This window comes from Neophocaena asiaeorientalis, unplaced genomic scaffold (genome assembly GCF_003031525.2).
Source record: "Neophocaena asiaeorientalis asiaeorientalis breed wild unplaced genomic scaffold, Neophocaena_asiaeorientalis_V1.1 scaffold450, whole genome shotgun sequence".
Taxonomy (NCBI): Eukaryota; Metazoa; Chordata; class Mammalia; order Artiodactyla; family Phocoenidae; genus Neophocaena; species Neophocaena asiaeorientalis.
The window spans coordinates 1,803,861-1,823,788 of NW_020175674.1; the positions used below are offsets into that span (position 1 = coordinate 1,803,861).

General features: G+C 40.1%; 1 protein-coding gene across 2 annotated transcripts in view; it reads right to left on the reverse strand.

Moving 5' to 3' along the window:
• CD109 (CD109 molecule) overlaps window positions 1-19,928 on the reverse strand; it is a 113,058-nt gene that overhangs the window by 22,950 nt on the left and 70,180 nt on the right. For both annotated transcript variants that reach the window (XM_024731904.1, XM_024731905.1), the window contains 8 exons: window positions 18,535-18,609; window positions 17,912-17,969; window positions 15,113-15,242; window positions 14,091-14,208; window positions 12,263-12,376; window positions 10,517-10,735; window positions 9,636-9,780; window positions 6,570-6,746 (listed from right to left, as the gene is read on the reverse strand). In XM_024731904.1, coding sequence (XP_024587672.1) covers window positions 6,570-6,746; window positions 9,636-9,780; window positions 10,517-10,735; window positions 12,263-12,376; window positions 14,091-14,208; window positions 15,113-15,242; window positions 17,912-17,969; window positions 18,535-18,609 — 1,036 coding nt within the window. The remainder of the gene's footprint in view (window positions 1-6,569; window positions 6,747-9,635; window positions 9,781-10,516; window positions 10,736-12,262; window positions 12,377-14,090; window positions 14,209-15,112; window positions 15,243-17,911; window positions 17,970-18,534; window positions 18,610-19,928) is intronic.

Below are 19,928 nucleotides of genomic sequence, written 5' to 3' on the forward strand. Positions count from 1 at the left end.
AAGAAAAAATAACTGACTACAAAAAAATTGTTTCAAACTTTTCCATGGCAAAACGCTATAAACAAAGTTGAAAAACAGATGACAAATTAAAGGAAAATATTTGCAACATATAAGATGGATAAATGGCTAATCCTCCTAACATTAATACTATACAAGTCTATGTATATGTTTTTATATATTAATACTATATATCTTCACACATAGATTATATAAAGAATGTTTTTAATTTAGAGGAAAAGATAAAAACTCCTATAGAGAAAAAATGGACAAAAGACAAGTACAGACATTTCACAAAAAACAAAGAGAGAAAGACAGACCTTAAGACAGGAAGAAATGTTCAACTTCATAATAGGTGAAATGCAGATGAAAACTACATATTGAGATACCATTTCTTACCCACCACTTTAGCAAAGATTCAAAAGCTTGACCATTCTTCCTGTTGGGGAGACTGTAAGGAAACCAGTACTCATCCATTGCTAGAGGGAATTCCAAATGGTACAACCCCTGTGCGGTAGAACGTCTAAAACTTTTGACCCAGTAATCCTACTTCTAAGGATATATCTGAAGATATACCTCCAACAACACAAAAATATATATGCAGAAGGCTACTGATTGCAGCGTTATTTGTAACTGCAAAAACATTGGAAACTACCTAAATGCCACCAAATTGGAGACGGGTTGAATAAACTGTGGTACACGTGTACAATGGAGTACCATGCAGCCGTGAAAAAGAATGAGGACTCTCTCTGAACTGATGAAGAGCAATTTCCTGAATATACTGTTAAGTGAAAAAGGCAAAGTCTAAAATAGCACACGTAGTGTACTACCCTTTGTGTAAGAAAAAGAGAAAACATACATTAATTTCTGCTAAGAGAGAAAAAGAAAGAGAGAGAGAGAGAGAAGCTAAACAAGAAAGTAACGCAGAACGTTACCCCCAGAGGGTAGGGAGAAGGGATCCGAGAGGGAAAGATACCCCTTTGCATACACCTTTTAGAATAAGTTTGACTTTTGGAAGCACGTTAATGTTTTACATATTCAAAAAGTAAAATAAACAAGAATGGAAAAAATTCAATGACAGGCACTATTAACACAACCTTAGTTCACTCTAACATGTTTTAGTTAACCTTGAAGAAAACTGAACATATAATCTCTTCCTTTGTCAGAGCTGGTCAAGGATCACAGAGAAGCAGAATAATTTTCTAATGTTCACAAAGGAAGTGAGCAAAAGAGGCCAAGACATTCTCCCTCAATTTCCAATTCAGGAGTAAATCTACCAGGTAGCAGAGCTGACGTGTGAACTCAATCTGACATAGGAGGAAGGGAAGGGGAGGGGAGGGGAGGGAAGGGAAGCTCCAGGTCCCTCCATCACTAGAGGAGGTACTTCTGTGAGAAGATGGACCAACCTCAGGTGAGGACCAAGTGCCTCCAAGGCCCTGAATCATATCAACAATGGCAGTTCCAAGTATGAGTTATTGTGAAACCTTCAGAGAGATGAGATCATGGAGATGAGATCAGTGTTTATGGAAATTACCCTTCAGGTGGCTGCCCTCCAAGAGTTGCCATTAATATCAACAATTAGCACAGTTCTTCCACCAGGAGCGACGAGCCCAGAGAAGGGGACTTGCAGACACAGTCTCCAGGTACGGAGTACATTTCCTGAGCTGGTTTAGATGAAACTGAAAATCCAAACCTCCAGCTCTGCTCCCTGGGCAAAACAGGAGGGAACCCAAACCAAGTAGGTCTCCCGTGAGGTGTCCTTCCTTGTCTTAAGCCAGACATGCATCATTAGAGAACCCTCGGCTGCATCATGATAGACGAGATAGGCAAAAAGATGGTTTTCTCCAAAAGTTTATGAGGAAATTAGAGTACTGCCTTCAAGTTCATAGTCTCATGAATAGCTCCTGAGTTACAAAGTAACAGCATAATCAGAATTAACAGACACTTCTAAAATTTAAAATAATGATTCATGAAATGTTGTTTATAAAGAGTCGGACAAGATACATACTTAGTGGGTGGTGCATTTTCTTTGAAATAGCCATGAATGGAAAATATTTACAATTTATCACAATAAAGAGGCAAGTAGCACTCATAGAAACACATAGAAAACTAACATTCTAAACATAATTTGACTTAGTTTACCACAAGTGTCAACATTGTATACAAATAAATTAAGTAAAATTGGCTGCCCAATCACTTTCTCTGGTTAAAAGCTGATAAAAATATTCTCTGTACTAAAAGAAGAGTATTTGTTATCAACTTCCTTACTCCCTCTGACATGAATGGAAAGTGAGAACTTCACCAACGTTTTCTTTTTCAGCATCTTCACTATTGCCTCTAGCCATTCTCGTGATGGCCAAATGCGGCATCAGAATTCTGAAACCTACTTTTTTCCTGTTTTTATTCCAATAGAGAAAATATAATGTGTTTTCAGCTGAGTTTGGTCCGAGTCTTACTTGAAAAACTGAGCCACATGCACTGCAATTTAAATATTTGAGAAAAACAAGTGGTTTAAAATCTCCAATTAACAGGTCTGGGATTTCCAGTCCTTGTCAAAAAGAGTTTCCATGTTACGGTTCTATTTTTCTTTTTGACAGTGAAAGACACTTCATTCAATGATGTAGCTATTGTTTTGACCAGAAAAACAATAAGTTAGGTTACTGGGCTCCTGGGCCAAGCATGATTTAAGGAAAACCATGCGCTGTTCACAACTGACATTTAAGTAATATAAATCATGACTTGCGCCAAAGCCACTTCAATTCCTTAAAAAATAAAAACAATTACAGTATATTTGAAGAAAAAAAAAAAAACTTTGGCAAATGTGATAGCAAAAGAAAAAACAGAGTCTCTGAAATGAGACACCGATTTCATAATGAAAATCATGACGCTGAGAAGTTTTTGTCCACTCCTTTGAAATATAATTGAGTTCTGCATGTGAAAAGATACATTTTGAGGAGCTCATTGGACTGATTCCCATCAGCCATTTCACCAGCTCAAAAGGTAACATGTTGAAACCTCAGGTCACATTTCCTAGCTCCTGAAAATGTGCCAAAGCCAGGGAGAAACTCTGGTGTTTAGAGAAAAAGCCATGCATCGTGGAAACACCGGAGAGATCGTCTAGACCCGATCTCCACATTAGGACGATCAACCTAAAGCCCAAAGAATTTAATATTGATACGAGTGCATTCACCCATTCTTCGCTTACTGAGGGGCCCATATGGTGATCCCATGGAGAAGGGATTCAACACAGTCCCCTCTGTCAGGGCGCTTACCTTCTAGGGCAGGAGACAGTCAGATAACAGAAAAACAAGAACATTTTAAACACTGTTAAGTGTGATGAGGAATATACGATGGAACAATTTAAGTGAGAGCTGCTAAAAGGTCAGGGAAGGCCACTTTGAGGAAAACACCATCTGGATGATGAGAAGGAACCAACCCTGGGAAGATCTGGGGGGAGAGTATCCAGCAAGCAGGACAGGTGCAAAGGCCCTCAGCGCCATGGAGCTGAGAGCACGCCAGACGCAGGCTGACAGAGCCCTGAGGGGGCGGCTTCAGGTGAGGTGACAGATGGGGCCTGGCATTCACTCAGGGCTTTGCAGGCCCAGGTGAGGAACCCACTGGAGAATTTAAGGAAGTGATGTGATGATTCTGACATTATCAAAAGATCCCTTTTATTATAAAATATGCAGAGACTATATTGAAGGAGGGTGAGTATATTGGCAAAGGGTCTATTTAGGAAGCTGCTGGAGTAGCCAGGTCAGCAATGGCAAGTCAGAGTAGATCAACCAGCCTGGGATAGAGAGAGTGGGGAAATTTCACACTTGTTTTTAGAGATAGAATGGACAGAATTTACTTGCTGAAATATAGTTCATAAAGCATATAAAATATGCAATCAATGGCATTTTCTAAAATATTTTACTTTATTTGATTAAAATATCCCAAAGGATGTGTATCAAGTTATAAAGCACCAGTCTAGGTCCTACATACTCCCTACCTGAAACTAGCCAACCTAAATTTCAAATACAAGTCAGAATCTTGTCTTAAAAAGGTGCTGAATTAAACTGTGAAAATATTTTTTACTCATCTCTTTAAATATATGGCAGTGTGCCAAGATCTCACCTGATTTTAGCATGGCACACACCACACCAAACAGAGCCCCTGGTACCACTGCTTAAACTTAATTATAACCAAACCTGGAAAAAGCAGCTCTTGTATTTACATACTTAAAATATGACTGATTCGCTTTAATAATCAGTAGATTTTATCAAGCAAACATAGTTCACAGTTCATGAAGACCATTCCAGGTAGAGGACATGCAAAGGTGCATTATATGAAGACATGAGTACCTGGAAATCACAGGGGAAGTATCTTAGTACATAAGTACCATTTTTCTCGAAAAATTAATAACGTATGTTTTCTACGAATATGATAAAACATCTGATTTTTTACCATTCTCTTTAAATAAATTAATAGCTAAACTGAAAAAAAAATGACTGATTCACAAACATACGCAGAAAGGAGAATAATTTTTAATGGGCAGCTCAGTATAGAAAGTACCGATTGCTAGATCTTTGAGAATTTCCTAGAGGACTTAAGGACCTGGGCCTGAGATGTCATAAATGCCTGCAGGGCCTGGCTCTAATCTGAGGGAAACTATACCACTATCTCCTACACAGCAGAACTCGGGTCACACCCAGCCCTGATCCCAACGCTGGCCTCCCACACAGAAGGCGAGTCCTGACTCGCAGCTCCCTTACTTGCATTCAGCCCTTGTCTGCCAGCCTAGCCCAGGGGGCACTCAGGACACTGACTACAGCTCAGCCCCTTGGACCCAACATCTTACAGCTCCCTCTGGTCTAACCTGACACCCAGATTCTAACGTCTGGTTTCTCCTTCCCTACAGGACCCATGGTCCTCTCTTACTATTTTATCAGAACACCCATTGAGACCTCTTGCGCCTTGGTCACACTGAAGCATCTTGGCCCAATTCCGACTCCTCCTACGTCCTCCCCTATTGCTTCCAACAACCTAAGAATGTTGCAGAGTAACGCTATCTCATGGCGTTCTGAGCATGGACTACAGAGTCAGACCACCAGGGGAACCATGGGTAAGTTATTTAGCCTCCCTGTGCCTCAGTTTCCTCACCTGCAAAAGGGAAATAATAACAGCACACCTAGCTCCAAGGGTTTTTGTGAGAATTAAATGAAAACATTTGTACAACAAATAGGGCTAGTTATTATCATTATTACATAGAATTTAGTTTAGGATAATGAGGGAACCTAGAAAAAAAGGCCACGTTAAAATAATGTCTTTACTAAGTTTTCTCCTTCTTAACTGTGGAAAAGTTAGCCAAACCACTAACAGCTTGCCTCTATTGGCATTTAACCCATTCATTGTAAAAATAAATAAATAAAACAAAATTAAAAGTTAGGGTGGAAAGTGTTGATTCAATTTGTAGATTATACTGAACAAGCATTTTCCTATCGTATTGCCTGAACCGTTCGAATCTTTACCAGTTTGATGGAGAGCAGGTACCCCAGACTGTGCAGAATGGTAAACTCAGCCACACAGAGATCTTGCTAGAGGTCCCCTAATGGAAGCACAAAGCTTCCAAACTGTGACTTTGGGTGGCTGGCTTTTGGAATATTCGAGGAAATCAAGTCTACATTATTATTATTATTAAAAATGCCTCACAACGGTCCATTTTCTCCTAAGTATGGACACAAATAGAGCATGGACTCTGGGGCCAGAGAGTGAGTTCAAATCCTAGCTCTGCCATCACTTGCTACGTGACCCTAGCAAGTTAGGTACCTTTTCTGTGCCTGAGTTGCTTCCTCTGTAAAAATAGGAGGATGATAAGCATATACCGATTGCGACCAGTAAGTGAGATATTATGGAAGGTGCTTAGAACACTGCCTGCCTCACAGTAAGCATCCACCGATGTTATCTGTTGTTATTAGCAACTTGTAGACACAGAGCCTGGCGTCTGCAAACAGTATCAGCCTCTCCAGGAGCCAGGGCAGAGTCCTCACCGGTGTGGCGTTTCCCGAGTGGCCAGCAGGGACCCCCATACACACCCTTCTCTCCTAACCCCCCCAACTACTTGAAATGTTAAAGGCGCTGAGAAGGTCCCCACCACAGGAAGCCTCGTGTGTTTACCAGTGGACTTTCTCCACTGAACAGGGACTTCTCTGGGAGGAAAGGCCTGACTTCCTGCTTCCTCAGCACTGGAAGTGACCCTGGCCCTAAGAGATGCGCTAGAAATGTGGAATGAATACTCATTTCTTCAGATCTTTAAGTGGCTTTAAATTTCCAATCCCTTATGAAAATACAAACCCCTCCAGGAACAAAATCCTTAACAAACATCTTAGCAGCAATCAGTGAGCCCTGAGCTGAGGACAAGTGGCGACGACGTCCCACGGCTCACACTTCTAGCACATGCCACACCATCTAGTGCCACAATCACAGAGCAAAGGCAAAAGCTGTCTATGCTGAAATACGGTCTAGAAAAAAAAAAAAAGTAAAGAATAAATGTATTTTTACACATAAAAGTATGTTTCTAAAATGCTTACCTTGCCTCATAAATGAGAGGGCTTTTTCTTTTAAATTCTCAGTCAGTTGTTTCTTTTTAGTCAGGTAATCCAAAACGTAAATGTTTGGAGCAAAATTTATCATGTTCTGTTCACCACAGCCATAAGGCATTCGAATGAGTGAGGCTAAGCCACTGATGGAAGAACCAAGAATATCTCCTGAAAGCACAAGATGTTCATTACATTCAGCAAATCCTCGGTAACTGTACCTCCTGGTGGCAGAGAGGTGTCCACTGAGAGCAGAAAGCATTTGAAGCAATATTACTATTCCACTGTGTGGAACATAGTATTTATAGAAACTTTACATCAAGCTTTTAGGAAGACTGGTCAAATAAACGACAATACAGTGGTACTGAACTTGTAGATTATGTGACAAATTAGGAGACTCTTAGCTCAAAGATACAGTACAGATAAGCAAAAACCAAGTTTAAAATAAAATTTCGGAACAAAAATGTCAGGAATTGCATTAGGAAACCATCGTTCTTACATGGGAAAGAAATGTTTTATTATTAATATTCTCCACAGAAATAGAACTTTATTTTGATTTCCTTACTAATACACTACAAATTCTTGAGAAGTGATGCTTTTCAGGGCAGGGTTGTGGTATTTTTCAATGTGCTCTATTTATCAACAACAAAGTAGAACTAACAAGTATAAGCGTTTCAATAAATCTCAGGATCAAAAGGGTTAAAAATATTCTTCAAAGTTAGTAATATAAAGCGAAACAAAACACACGCTTACCCACATTCCTCTAACCACAGTCTAACACCATAACTCAAGAAAATAAGTAAGAATTTAGAAATGTAAAGGCTGAGTTCTAATTCTGACTTCACTACGGTTGAACTGTATAGGGAAGAATATTCGTCAATGTGGTTTATTTTAGAAACTTACACCAAAGTCCAAATACCTAGTAAAAATCTGCTCCAAAAAAAATGAATCCAAAAAAGATCTTCAGGTGGGTAGGCTACAGCCATGCTAGCGTATGATGTCTCAAACTTTAGATATTAACACAGAGAAATAAATACCACTGCAGGTTATGTTTTTTATTTTTATTACAACTGTAGGTTATGTTTTTAATATTCAAAGTGAACATAAACTTAGACTCTCAAAATCCAAAGAAGCAAGCTAATATTCATACATCTGGGCTACCAAATAAGTTTTTTTTAAATATATAAATACCATATAAAAATAACACCTGAGGGGCTTCCCTGGTGGCACAGTGGTTGGGAGTCCGCCTGCCGATGCAGGGGACACGGGTTCGTGCCCCAGTCCGGGAGGATCCCACATGCCGTGGAGTGGCTGGGCCCATGGGCCATGGCCTCTGGGCCTGCGCGTCCAGAGCCTGTGCTCCGTGGCGGGAGAGGCCACAGCGGTGAGAGGCCCGCGTATAACAACAACAACAAAAAAAAAACACTTGAAAAACCATTATCTAAATCAAGCTTTAAGATTAAACCTAAGAGCACTTCAACAACAATAGCAGATTCATTCCAACATAAGGAGCGATGGTACACACTTAAACTTCAAGGTTTCTTCCCTCCGTGTGTGTGTGTGTGTGTGTGTGTGTGTGTGTGTGTACCACATCATCTCCCAGCATCCTGGCACTGTGGGAGATTCTTAGGCAGAATGTATTCCCCTAAATAGAAAGCTTATTTAATTCTTTTTAAGAATTATATCTAAGTCTCCCAAAAAACGTCCTCTCTAGAGGAACTGGTTGTTTGAGGTTATAATAAAAAGCATTACACTTGCAGGGGAGATTTAAAAGAACCTCTGAAAAAGTGCCTTAGGTCCTGACACCTCAAAGATCTAAACTATTGGGTTGGCCAAAAAGTTTCATAACATCTTATAGAAAAACCCTAACGAACCTTTTGGCCAACCCGATATTTAGATGTCATTCATCTAAATATTTCTTTCAGTTATTTGCAAAGCACAACCACATAAATAAACCATTTGTGTGGAAGCTCTGTCTAATAGTTGAAAGGACTTTGGGGTTACCAGAAGGTGACTAGGAGAGGGTGACTTAGTCAGTGGGTAGCTTCAAACTGTAAAGGGTATTTGTGTCTGCACAGGGAACTGCTAGAGGCAGTGGTCCTCAACCTCTGGTTACCAGAAGCACTCGTGGAACCTTTTCAAAACATACATGCCCTAGCCACAGCCCAAGAGATTCTGACTGAGTAGCTCGAGAGTGGATCCCAGATATTTGTGTATTTCCAAAGCTCCACAGAAGGGATATTCACCAGTGGTCGAGAGCCACAGAGACAGAACAGCCATACGACAGTGTGGTCTGGCTACTCAAAAGAGTGGTTTCCGGGCTTCCCTGGTGGCGCAGTGGTTGAGAGTCAGCCTGCCGATGCAGGGGACGCGGGTTCGTGCCCCGGTCCGGGAAGATCCCACATGCCGCAGAGCGGCTGGGCCCGTGAGCCATGGCCGCTGAGCCTGCGCATCCGGAGCCTGTGCTCCGCAACGGGAGAGGCCACAACAGTGAGAGGCCCGCGTACCCAAAAAAAAAAAAAAAAAAAGAGTGGTCTGCACACCAGCAGCATCGGCATCACCTGGGAGCTTGTTAGAAATGCAGAAGCCAAGGCCCCACCCCAGGCCTACCAAGCCAGAATCTGCCTTCACACAAGCTCCCCAGGTGATTCACATGCACCTTGAAGACAGAAGAACTGGTCCAGGACACATATCTCACTTGCCTTCCTACCGTAATCAGTGGTTGGCACCAACTAAAACTTCTTGCAACTTCTTCTCATTAGGATTAAATAAGAAAATACACCTAAATAAGGACCTACTTATAGCACAGGGAACTATATTCAATATCTTGTAATAAACTATCAACTATTTTGTAATAAACTACTCTTTTTCAGAAAAGAATCTGAAAGAGAATATATGTATAACTGAATCACTTTGCTATATACCTGAAACAATGTAAATCAACGATACTTCAACTTTAAAAAGTATTTAAAAAAAGAAAATATACCTACAAATAAATGAAAAATATACAGTATCATATACAAATAAACCAGTGGCAACGGTGATATAATCTGTTCTTACCAATTGCAGTGATCTGAACTCTCTCACTACCACTCACTATATGAGGAGGAAAGGAGAAACTCAAAGTTTTCAGAGTAGTTTGTAGCTTGCTGTCGGTCAAGTCTAATAAGATGGATTGTGAATATGATTTTTCTATTCCTTCAGCCTGTTGATAAAAAGGAACACAATTAACATGGTCCCTACTCATCTGCTTACAGAGAACTATATGCAGATAATAAGTCAATCATCTGGCCTGTATATGGTTAGGTAAGTACCTACAGTGGATTATCGCTTCAAATCTGTTAACAAATGTTCCCTTTCTCATTAAATTAGTCAAAACATTTCATAGAATGGCAATGGAAATGATAAAGGAGAAGATGAAAAGGCGATGAGAAACCCTCTGAGGTAGGTCCTTTTATTATCCAAAGACAGAGGTTAAGTACCTTGTGCAAAGGCACCCTTGACAAAGGTGGGATGAAACCCGGAGCTGTCTTACTCCGGAACGTAAGTGCTTATCTACTGTGCTGAGTTGTCTTTTTGTGCATACTGTCTTCTCTGTAAAAACCTACCAAAACCTCTTCTACCTGTACTGAGGAATTCCAAAATTCAAAATCTACGTATCAACTTGGCATGATTTAATAGGATCCCAATGTCACACAGACTGTAAATGTAACTTGCCTTAGATTCGTACTATAAATTTAAAGAAGACGTTGACAATTACCTTTAAAAACATACGTGATATATTTTTACCTTCAGATGAGAAAACCATTAGGCATTACCAGGAGGGTGGAAAAGATGACCTAGTCAGTCTTGAAAACAAATTTAACCAAGAGAAAAACCACCTTCTGTTGCCTTTTCAATTATATATTTCCATTCTATTTATTTAGACTTCAAGTATTTACCTTCACTAAAATCCTCTGGGTGACAGCATCGGAAGCAGCAGGTGAAACAGCTGTGACTGTGATGGGCATTTCCCCCAGACGTGTTGGCCTGACCGGGAAAAGAACAGTTGCCCCATCCTCACTGGGAACCAGAACTGTCTGCTGATGTCCTGTGACATTTATTTCATTCGAAGCCATTAGAATATCAAACGTGTCACTTTTCTCAATGATTACCTTAACCTGGAAGAAAAAACCATCAAAGGTCTTATATAATAAATTGCTCCCCAGTAAAATGTGGCTCTAAGTGCAGATAAATCTATGAGGCCTGAAACTAGAGAAAAATAAGACAGAAAGGTTCAGCCAAGGAGAGGGTGAAAGGGTGTCAGGAAAAACCTAGTTTCTTTCCTACGCTTTCTCCATCTACCTCAAGACATGTGGGGAAATGGCATTCTTCAGTGCCATTTCTAACATTAAACTCCCACTAACATTACATTCTCTCATTTTTCAAAGCCTGAGTGGTAAGGGTGTACCCAAAAAGGTTATTTCATGTCATGGTACTGCCACCAGCCTGACTCATCTAAGTCATCCTGGGACACTAGTCCCATCAGAAAAGGCTGAGGCAAACAGGATGAAACGGTATTACATTCATTGAGAGCCTCTGCTAAAATTATTCCAAGAAAAGTATGACTCAGACACTAGTCCTGAAACACATGTCGGTTGTAAACTTTCATAAAATATGTCAAAGTTGCCAGGCTTATCAAGAATCCCATCTCTCTGGGTCTTAGATTTTATGAATTGTTTTCCCGTTTATTTTCTCATCTGTTTCTCAAAATATTTCCTACCTGACAGATGAGTAAACTGCAGTTAAGTTATGGGCTTCCCTGGTGGCACAGTGGTTGGGAGTCCGCCTGCCAATGCAGGGGACACGGGTTCTTGCCCCGGTCCGGGAGGATCCCACGTGCCGCGGAGCGGCTGGGCCCGTGAGCCATGGCCGCTGGGCCTGCGCGTCCGGAGCCTGTGCTCCACAACGGGAGAGGCCACAACAATGAGAGGCCCACGTACCGCAAAAAAAAAAATAAATCAATCAATAAAATTAGAAAATAAGAAACAGTTTACTCTCTAGACATAGTGCTTAAAGAGATTATGGCATTTTCAGGTAATAAGGTTAATTACAATCCCTCCCTACTCCGGGAGGAAAAATCATTTCGTTAACACCACTGCCGGCACAGTACAAACAGTGGGCCTACCCCTGCCTTACAGGGAACTGACTTGGCTAAGGAGACACCGGGCCGTGACTCAAAAGACAAAGCCTTGAAAACAGATATAAACACAGGGATAAGCACAACAGCATGGGTGAGATTCCTCAGGAAAGACACCTTAGTTTCAAACCGGGTCTTGAAAGGAATCCATTCTTGCCACCTGCAGTGGGCACAGAACAGCAGCGAGAAGCGGCAACACATTGTAGATGTGGGAGGAGAGTAGGGGAAAAATGCAGGGGGAGGCGGGCAGGAAAGAGAAAGACATGCCGCAGAGATGAAGTTGCATGACTAAAGCAGAGAACCCGTGCTAGAAATTAAGGCAAGGATGCTTGGGCACGCTAGCTATATCCTTCGACATTAACAAGCAGAAGAAATTGTGGGCAAAGTATGGCTATTTTCAATCTCCCAGAAATGTATAGAACGCTTAGATGCCCAAACACTACGTAACCCAATCCCCGCATGTTTTCTTCATTTTTTCCTGAAGTGTAAATGATGATTAGCGTATTACCTCAGTGGCATCTTTCAAATAATTGAATATGGTTACTTCCAAAGCAAATTCTTCACCTCTGATAACAGAGTAGGGAAGATTCAAAAAAATGAAAAACGGCTGGAAGGACTGGAGCTGAAAAGAACACAATGGATACAGATTTTATTCAAGTCCAAGTGCTTCACGCTTTACGCAATTAAAAGCAAATCTCACAAAACCTGTGACGCTTATGACTAACTTCACATAGAAATGTCCACTTGCCTACCAACAGAAAGCAAACAGCAACCTACCCCAAACGAACGGGGGCACACTGATTTATGTTATTTAACACAGTACCCACTACATTCTATGAAATGGCTACTAGGAACCAGGGACTTTACACAAATTATTTCCTTTAGTCATTACACCTATGTAGGCAGGTGTTTTGATCCTATTTTACAGAAAAGAAATCTGAAGCTCAGACATCTCTGTAACCGGTACAAGTTCACACGGCTGCAAAGTGTAGGAGCCAGAACTGGATCCCAGCATGTCTGAGGCCACAGCTAAGTCTCTCTTCCTCTACTCTGCCACGTTGATTCTACCATTCTTCTTCTAAAGCCACTGGCCGAATGAAACAGCATCTGGTTTAGACTCATGTGAAAAGTCTAACCGATGGTTTGCCTGCTACCCTGTGCTTCCTCATTGGTCACCCAACTCTGATAGCATCGGCGGAGCTTCTCACTGACAGCAGTTAATCCCCGCTTAGAGGTTTATCTGGACATCTGTGGAAGTGTCAGACTGTCACCATAGGGGGCTCTTGGCACTTAGTGGGTGAAGGTCTGCGTGCTCAGGACAGTCCCAGAAAAGGAAGAATTGTTCCGTGTCCCTCATGATTCTTGAATGTTCCTTCGTGTAGATGAAGTACCTGCTTATAATGACCTGGGCTTACAACTAATTCCAACATATACGTAAACCCAAAACACCTGTCAATGTACAACTATTTGGTAAATCAAGAGGAAACTACACTTTGTTTTGGAACTTTATCAAAACTTGTTCACTATTTCAAAACTTTACATCACCTCAGGCAGCGCCACTCAAGGTTTTTGAGTTGCGAAAACAATACACGTATATCAAACTGGATGTACAACTGTTACACAGAGGGTGATTCTATGCATGGTGTAAATATTCACATATGTTACTATGCCTTCTAGTGCAACTAGGCCTGGTCACTTACATACTGAAAAGTATATTATTTTATTATACATTACTTTCCTTTTATTTCTCCTCACTATTTCACTTAGGGCATCTTATTGATTTTTTAAAAATTGAGTGTGCAGGTATATTATATTTTCTATGCATTTCATTTTGCATAGATGGTAGAGGGATGAAAAGCATAGCTGTTATAAAAAGCTGGCTTCAGGTATGACAGAGGTAAAAGCTACTGATCTAAGACCAGTCATGGTCATTACATTCCCCTTGTCAGTGACGGGTTTAGGAAGCGACATGAGATGTAATTTGACCGAAGAGATGTGAAGAAATGTTTGCTAGGGGACATTTTGAGAAGTTCTGCTTGTCCTTAAAGAGGGATGCACGGAAATATTCTCTCTCTTCTTGGCCTCTGGAAGGGGTTGGACTCAGTCCATAATAAACTTTGTATCCAAATCTTAATACAGAGCTAGCATGTTTAGCAGTTTAATACAGCTCACATTCTAAAGTGTAAAACAGATGAAAAACAAGAAGGAAACGCCAAGGAATCTCTAAACTGTGATCTACATCATCAGCAATCACTTGTTTTAAATCCATCGAGGAGCCGACACTTTCTTCGCTTCGTGGCACTGTACCATTTATCAGCAGCCCTTTAATACACTACCTCCACTGGAGCAGTTGTTAGTCCGAGACCTAAATCCTCAGAGATCACAAAAGCAGTTGCAACCCAAGAAGTGATAGAATCAGGTACAGTAACTTCGAATTCTTGGTAAGTCCTGGAACTGAAGCCAAGATAAACATAAAAGTCACAAAACCGAGAACTGACACATTTCAAAACTGGCCAACATAACCTAAAACCATGGTTAGGAAGAATTTTAATTTTCCAAATCATTTACATATCTAACTTTTTTTAAAGGTTTAAGCCTAAAACAGTACACCCCAAGTTCTCAAGGAATAGGTCATAATAAGGTCATAACACTGCAGACTGATCCGTATTCCAATAAAATCTTTCTACAATGTCTATATCTTCAGAATAAATATCATTTTTCATAAATTTTGTATAGATAATAAATATACTTTTTCAAACTTAACTCCAATTTGTTTCTCTCGATATGCGTAAAAGTTCCCCTCTGTATCCTAGTCTACGCTGTTATTTGTTTTTTGAGGTTTGACTTATTTCGAGTTTCTGTAAATAGTTGACTCACGATATGTGTAGATTTCATGATTTACCGTTCAGTCATCACGCCAGGTAGCACAGAGTTTGTCAGCTAAGCTGAATTCCTTTCAGCATCCACACCCCTACTTCCTGTGGCTCACGGGGATGTTTTATGAGGAGCAACAAGGCAGGGGGAATAACCATGAGCGCTTCCCATCCCAAGGCAACAAAGGGATTCTCAGCAATCTTTCCCCAAAGAGAACCACAAGACTTCAGGGAAGTTAAAATCACCCTTCATCAGCAAAAGGCCAGTCTTCTCCACGATGGTACTCTCACTGCCACAATTCACATGCAGCTTTATTAAGTACTATATTTAAATACAATAAATATCGTTCTAAAAAAAAAACTCTTGGTCCATTCAGTTCTTTACCACTCTATGTTTGTACCTAAGCATCAGAAACAGGGCAAAACTTACTTAAAACTAAGGCCACACAAAATATATATGGGCAAAGAACTTTATAAACTTTTACCCCATGCTGGTGTCTAGCCAAATCCAAGTCTCTGGAAAATGCTTTCTGACACGTGGACTGCTACCTGAAGAGAAGTCATGAAAATCTACCAAGTATCCTTCATTTTCCTCCAAAAACGCTATATGGTCATCTAAAAATAAACACAGACAACTGTCAGGAAAAAGTCACTGTAGACAGTGTTCATAAACCCAGTCCACAGAATCACAGCACCTCTCAGCTGACGGGGCCTTTAGAGTTTGTCTTGTCCAATCTTCTTGTTTTACAGAGGCACCTGAGACCCACAGAAGTCACGTGACTTACCCTAGTCACATGGCCACTATGAAAGAGCCAGAAAAAAAAAAAAAAGTTTGATGGCCCTACAACCAATACCTGAAAAACTACCTACAGTTCAGCTGCTAAGAAATAACCTAAATCACATTTTTAAAGTTATCTCCAATTCTGCTACTCTCCTCTTCTTAGATCCCCAGTGCTGATTGCCTTTGGCTACACCATCCACAAGACGCTAAAATCATCCAGTTTATTAGCTTCTTTCTTATAAAAGAGGCAGGCTGACATATAGACATACCTATCTCTATTCTTTCAACTTTTCTATAAGCCTAAAATTATTTCAAAATGAAGTGTAAAAAGAAAATTATACTCTAGAAGGTACCAAAGATACCAAGATGAAAGTGATGAGCTCCACCCATTGTCTATGGAGGAGGTGGACAAATACATGCTAAGAGCGATAGCGCACACAGGCCAAGTGTCCACCGTGCAGAGAACAGGTGACTTTACAGCCTCTGCACAGTGGACAGGGTACGGCTAGGGGAGAAAACCCATTCTGCGCTGTCTTCTACATTCCATTTCCTTACGCCTCCGGATAAAGAGTATCTCATACAAGAGAAAAAAAATAAGCTAAGTACCAAGGCATGTCCAGAATATGACAATGTGTGTTAGGGAAGAGTGGCATAAAATGAGAACAGAACAAACGCTTGGGTCCAGATTTTTAAATATCAGTTATCCCGCGCTGAAGGATTTGGACTTGATCGTTTAAGTAATGATGGCCTACTGAAGGTTTTGAAACAAATTAGAAGCACGATCTAACCCATGTTTTATAATGGTAACTCTGGTCTCAGTGCGAACAGTGGTTTAGAGCTGGGGGGAATGAGGCAGGAGAAACAGGGGGCTCCCGCGGCACCCAAGGAGGCATGCTGATGAGTGAGAGGAGAGGAAGGACAGCCTTGAGAAACGACCGTGCTCTGCCTCTCAGCTGGATGGCCTCTGTGTGCACCCACGGGCAGGCTGTACCTCAGCATACTCCTCTGTGTGCTGGCTTGCCCCACTAGACCAAGCTGGAATCTCCATTGCCTCCTACACGTCAGGCATGCAATTAATATCATCTACTGAATAATGAACAAACTGGATCTGAGGGATAAGACAATAGGTAATTGCAGACTTGTGAGTGCCAAACACGTGCTACGCATTTTACATCCTTTTGGGTGTAACCTCCTCACAACCCTGTAATCTAGGTAATATTATTATTCCTCTAATTCAGGGAGACACCTGAGGTTTAGGGACCTTAATGAATTTTCTCAGGATCACAAAGCCAGAATTCAAAGTCAGAAGTATTTAATGGCAAGTTCCTTTCTTAACCACTCTGCTGTTCCACATCTGACAGAGAGAGGAAAGAATTAAAGATGAGTTCCAGGTTTCTGATGCAGACATGTGGGTAGATGATAATTTCATTAACAGAGATGTGGAATCATATCAACTCAAGAGCTCATATATCAGCCAAATCATATTAGGGAAAAGTGATGCTTTGTGACATATCAAAGTTAAGGTTATTTTGGGGGCATCAGGGTGCAGAAACAGGGGTAAGGTAAACAGTCAGGGTGTTCCAGAGTTGAGTTTAATGGGAAAGGTGTCATGCAGGGACTAGGGAAGAATTCAATCACTTGAAGGTTTCTAGCAAGATAATATGCTAGTAAGAGTATCAGGCTTCTTTTGTTACAGTGAGAAGGTAGAAGGGTCTCAGAAAAGGTAAAGATTACAATAAGTATTACTAACAATAGAATGAGTGGGAACATGTGACAGAAACGGGGAATTCATGGATAGAAACTATGATAGTTCTGTGGCCTTTCAAGATGATTTCGTATGATTTTACCTGAAAGAAAAGAGAACAACTTCTAGAATTAATCATCCTCATTTATACATTTCCTTCAGTCAAAATGTTTTACGACTCCTTCCTAAAAGCACACTTCTTTTGATTAGTTGGGTGGTCAACTCTATTTAGCAATCCAGGGAACTAGGATGTACAGATGTGACTCTGCCCGCAAAGAACTCAGATTGAGGAGACAAGTGCGTGCGGGCGTGTGTATGTGTGTGTGTGTATCAACAGCACACTTTATGACATCTGGGCTATTTTCTAGGTGAACAATAAAAAGCTAGAGAACAAAAATGTTTCAAAACTACATTGCCCCTTTTAACTGATTCCAAAATAACACCACAGTTTACAACACAAATTGGAGGCATAAGATCTTCCAATATGTCCAAAAATATAACCATGTCAAAAAATTACAGAGAGCAAATGGAAAGCATTCATTACAAAGATCTAGACAGGAGGTGAAAAACACTCCATGTCATGGTCCAGATGTACTTTCAAGTACATTAAACGGCAAACACTGTAGGATAAGAGAACAGAAAATGAAAATTACAATATTCATGTTCAGCCAGAAAGTATTCATACTTACATAAGTAACGATAAACACTTGAGATGAAAGACTTAATTACTTTAAAAGCACTTTGTCAGATTTCACTTACAAACATCAATGAAATCCTTCACAAGGTTTGCATCTGTCAACACCCAGAGGCCACACTCCTAGAAAGAATAATTTTAATTTTCTTTTAAAATAAAAGTTTAAATGTCCTCTAAATTGTCAGACTCCCATACTCCTAACTCACCCTTGCTCATTTGTTTTTGTGTAGCATGTGAAAGTAGTTCCCTTTCTTTTTTAACTCCTGCTCATTTTTGAGAGTTTAGGTACATACATGAGTATACATTCTCTCTCTCATACCCAGACACAGACATACACACACACACACACACACACACACACACACACACATACACACACACTCTCTCTCTCTCTCACATGAAAAAAGAGACACTTCCAGGTCAAGGAAAGTGATATAAAAGAAAGAAATTATAATGACAAATTCCATTATTTGTCTAATGGTGAATTTATTCATTTGCTTTTAAAACTTAGAAGGGTGACTATCTTTCCATTTCAAATTACACTTATATAACACACTTAATAAAAGGTTAAATTAAATAAATTGAATAAGAGGCTAACATTTCAAAATTTAGATAATTAATTCTGAAATTAACTTTGCAGCAGTAAAATATATTAATACCTTTTCAAATTATAGCAAACTAAACATACCTGAAAGACTGCAAAAGAGTTCATGAACATGCCTAAATAATATCCTGTGTTATAAAGTTCCAGTTCATGGACCACCTAAGGAAAGATAAAATATACGGAATGAATGCAATCGTATCAACGTGTTCTGCCCTCTCAACAGTTCTGATATATACCTTAGGTAAGAGATAGCCCATATGCTTATCAAATTTGAAAATGACACAAATGGAGGAATAATGAATATGTAACTGCCATGTTCATAATTCAATCAGCCAAAATTACACTTCTTTTTTAAACTTGTTTTTATTCTGTTCAGCATTCCAGAATGCCTAAGAAGTGTGGGCTTGTTGACAAGACCAACACGTAGAGATCAGCATTAAAAATGACTTATACTTTTGACAAAGATAAATGGGTTCAATTTGATAGCTAACATAAGTTCTAAAAAAATGTCAGTTAGGGACTTCCCTAGTGGCACAGTGGTTAAGAATCCGCCTACCAATTCAGGGGACACAGGTTCGAGCCTTGGTCCAGGAAGATCCCACATGCCATGGAGCACCTAAGCCAGTGTGCCACAGCTACTGAGCCTGCACTCTAAAGCCCACGAGCCACAACTACTGAGCCTGCGTGCCACAACTACTGAAGCCCGCGCACCTAGAGCCCGTGCTCCGCCACAAGAGAAGCCACCGCAGTGAGAAGTCCACGCACCACAACAAAAAGTAGCCTCCGCTCGCTGCAACTAGAGAAAGCCCGCACACAGCAATGAAGACCCAATGCAGCCAAAAATAAATAAATAAATTTTTTTTAAAAAAATCAGTTAACTAAATTCTTTAAAATAACACAAAGAGACAACTCACAAAAGAGGAAACGCAAATTATGAATAAGCAGAAAAATATTCAACCTTATTGATAATCAAAGTGATGCAAATTACATCAATGAGATAGCTCTTCAATAACGAGATACTTGCATGTATCTGATTAGCAATGCTACTTTTTAAGAACAGTACTCATTGCTAGCAAGAGTGAGTAAAATAGGCTAAAAGAGTGAGTAAAATTGGTACATATAAACACAGAATAAGAATATGACCCAGCAATTCCAATCCTACATATATACCCAAAAGAACTGAAAACAGGGACTCAAAGAGATATCTGTACACCAGTGTTCATTGCAGCATTAGTTACAATAGCCAAAAGGTAGAAACAACCTAAGCATCATCAATAGAAGAATAAACAAACAAAATGTGGCATATATACACAATGGAATATTATTCAGCCATAAGAAGAAATAAAGTTCTGATACATGCTACAACATGGATGCACCTTGAAAACATTGTGCTCAGTGAAATAAGGCAAACACAAAAGGACAAATATTGTATGATTCCACTTATATGAAATATCTAGAATAAGCAAATTCAGAAAATC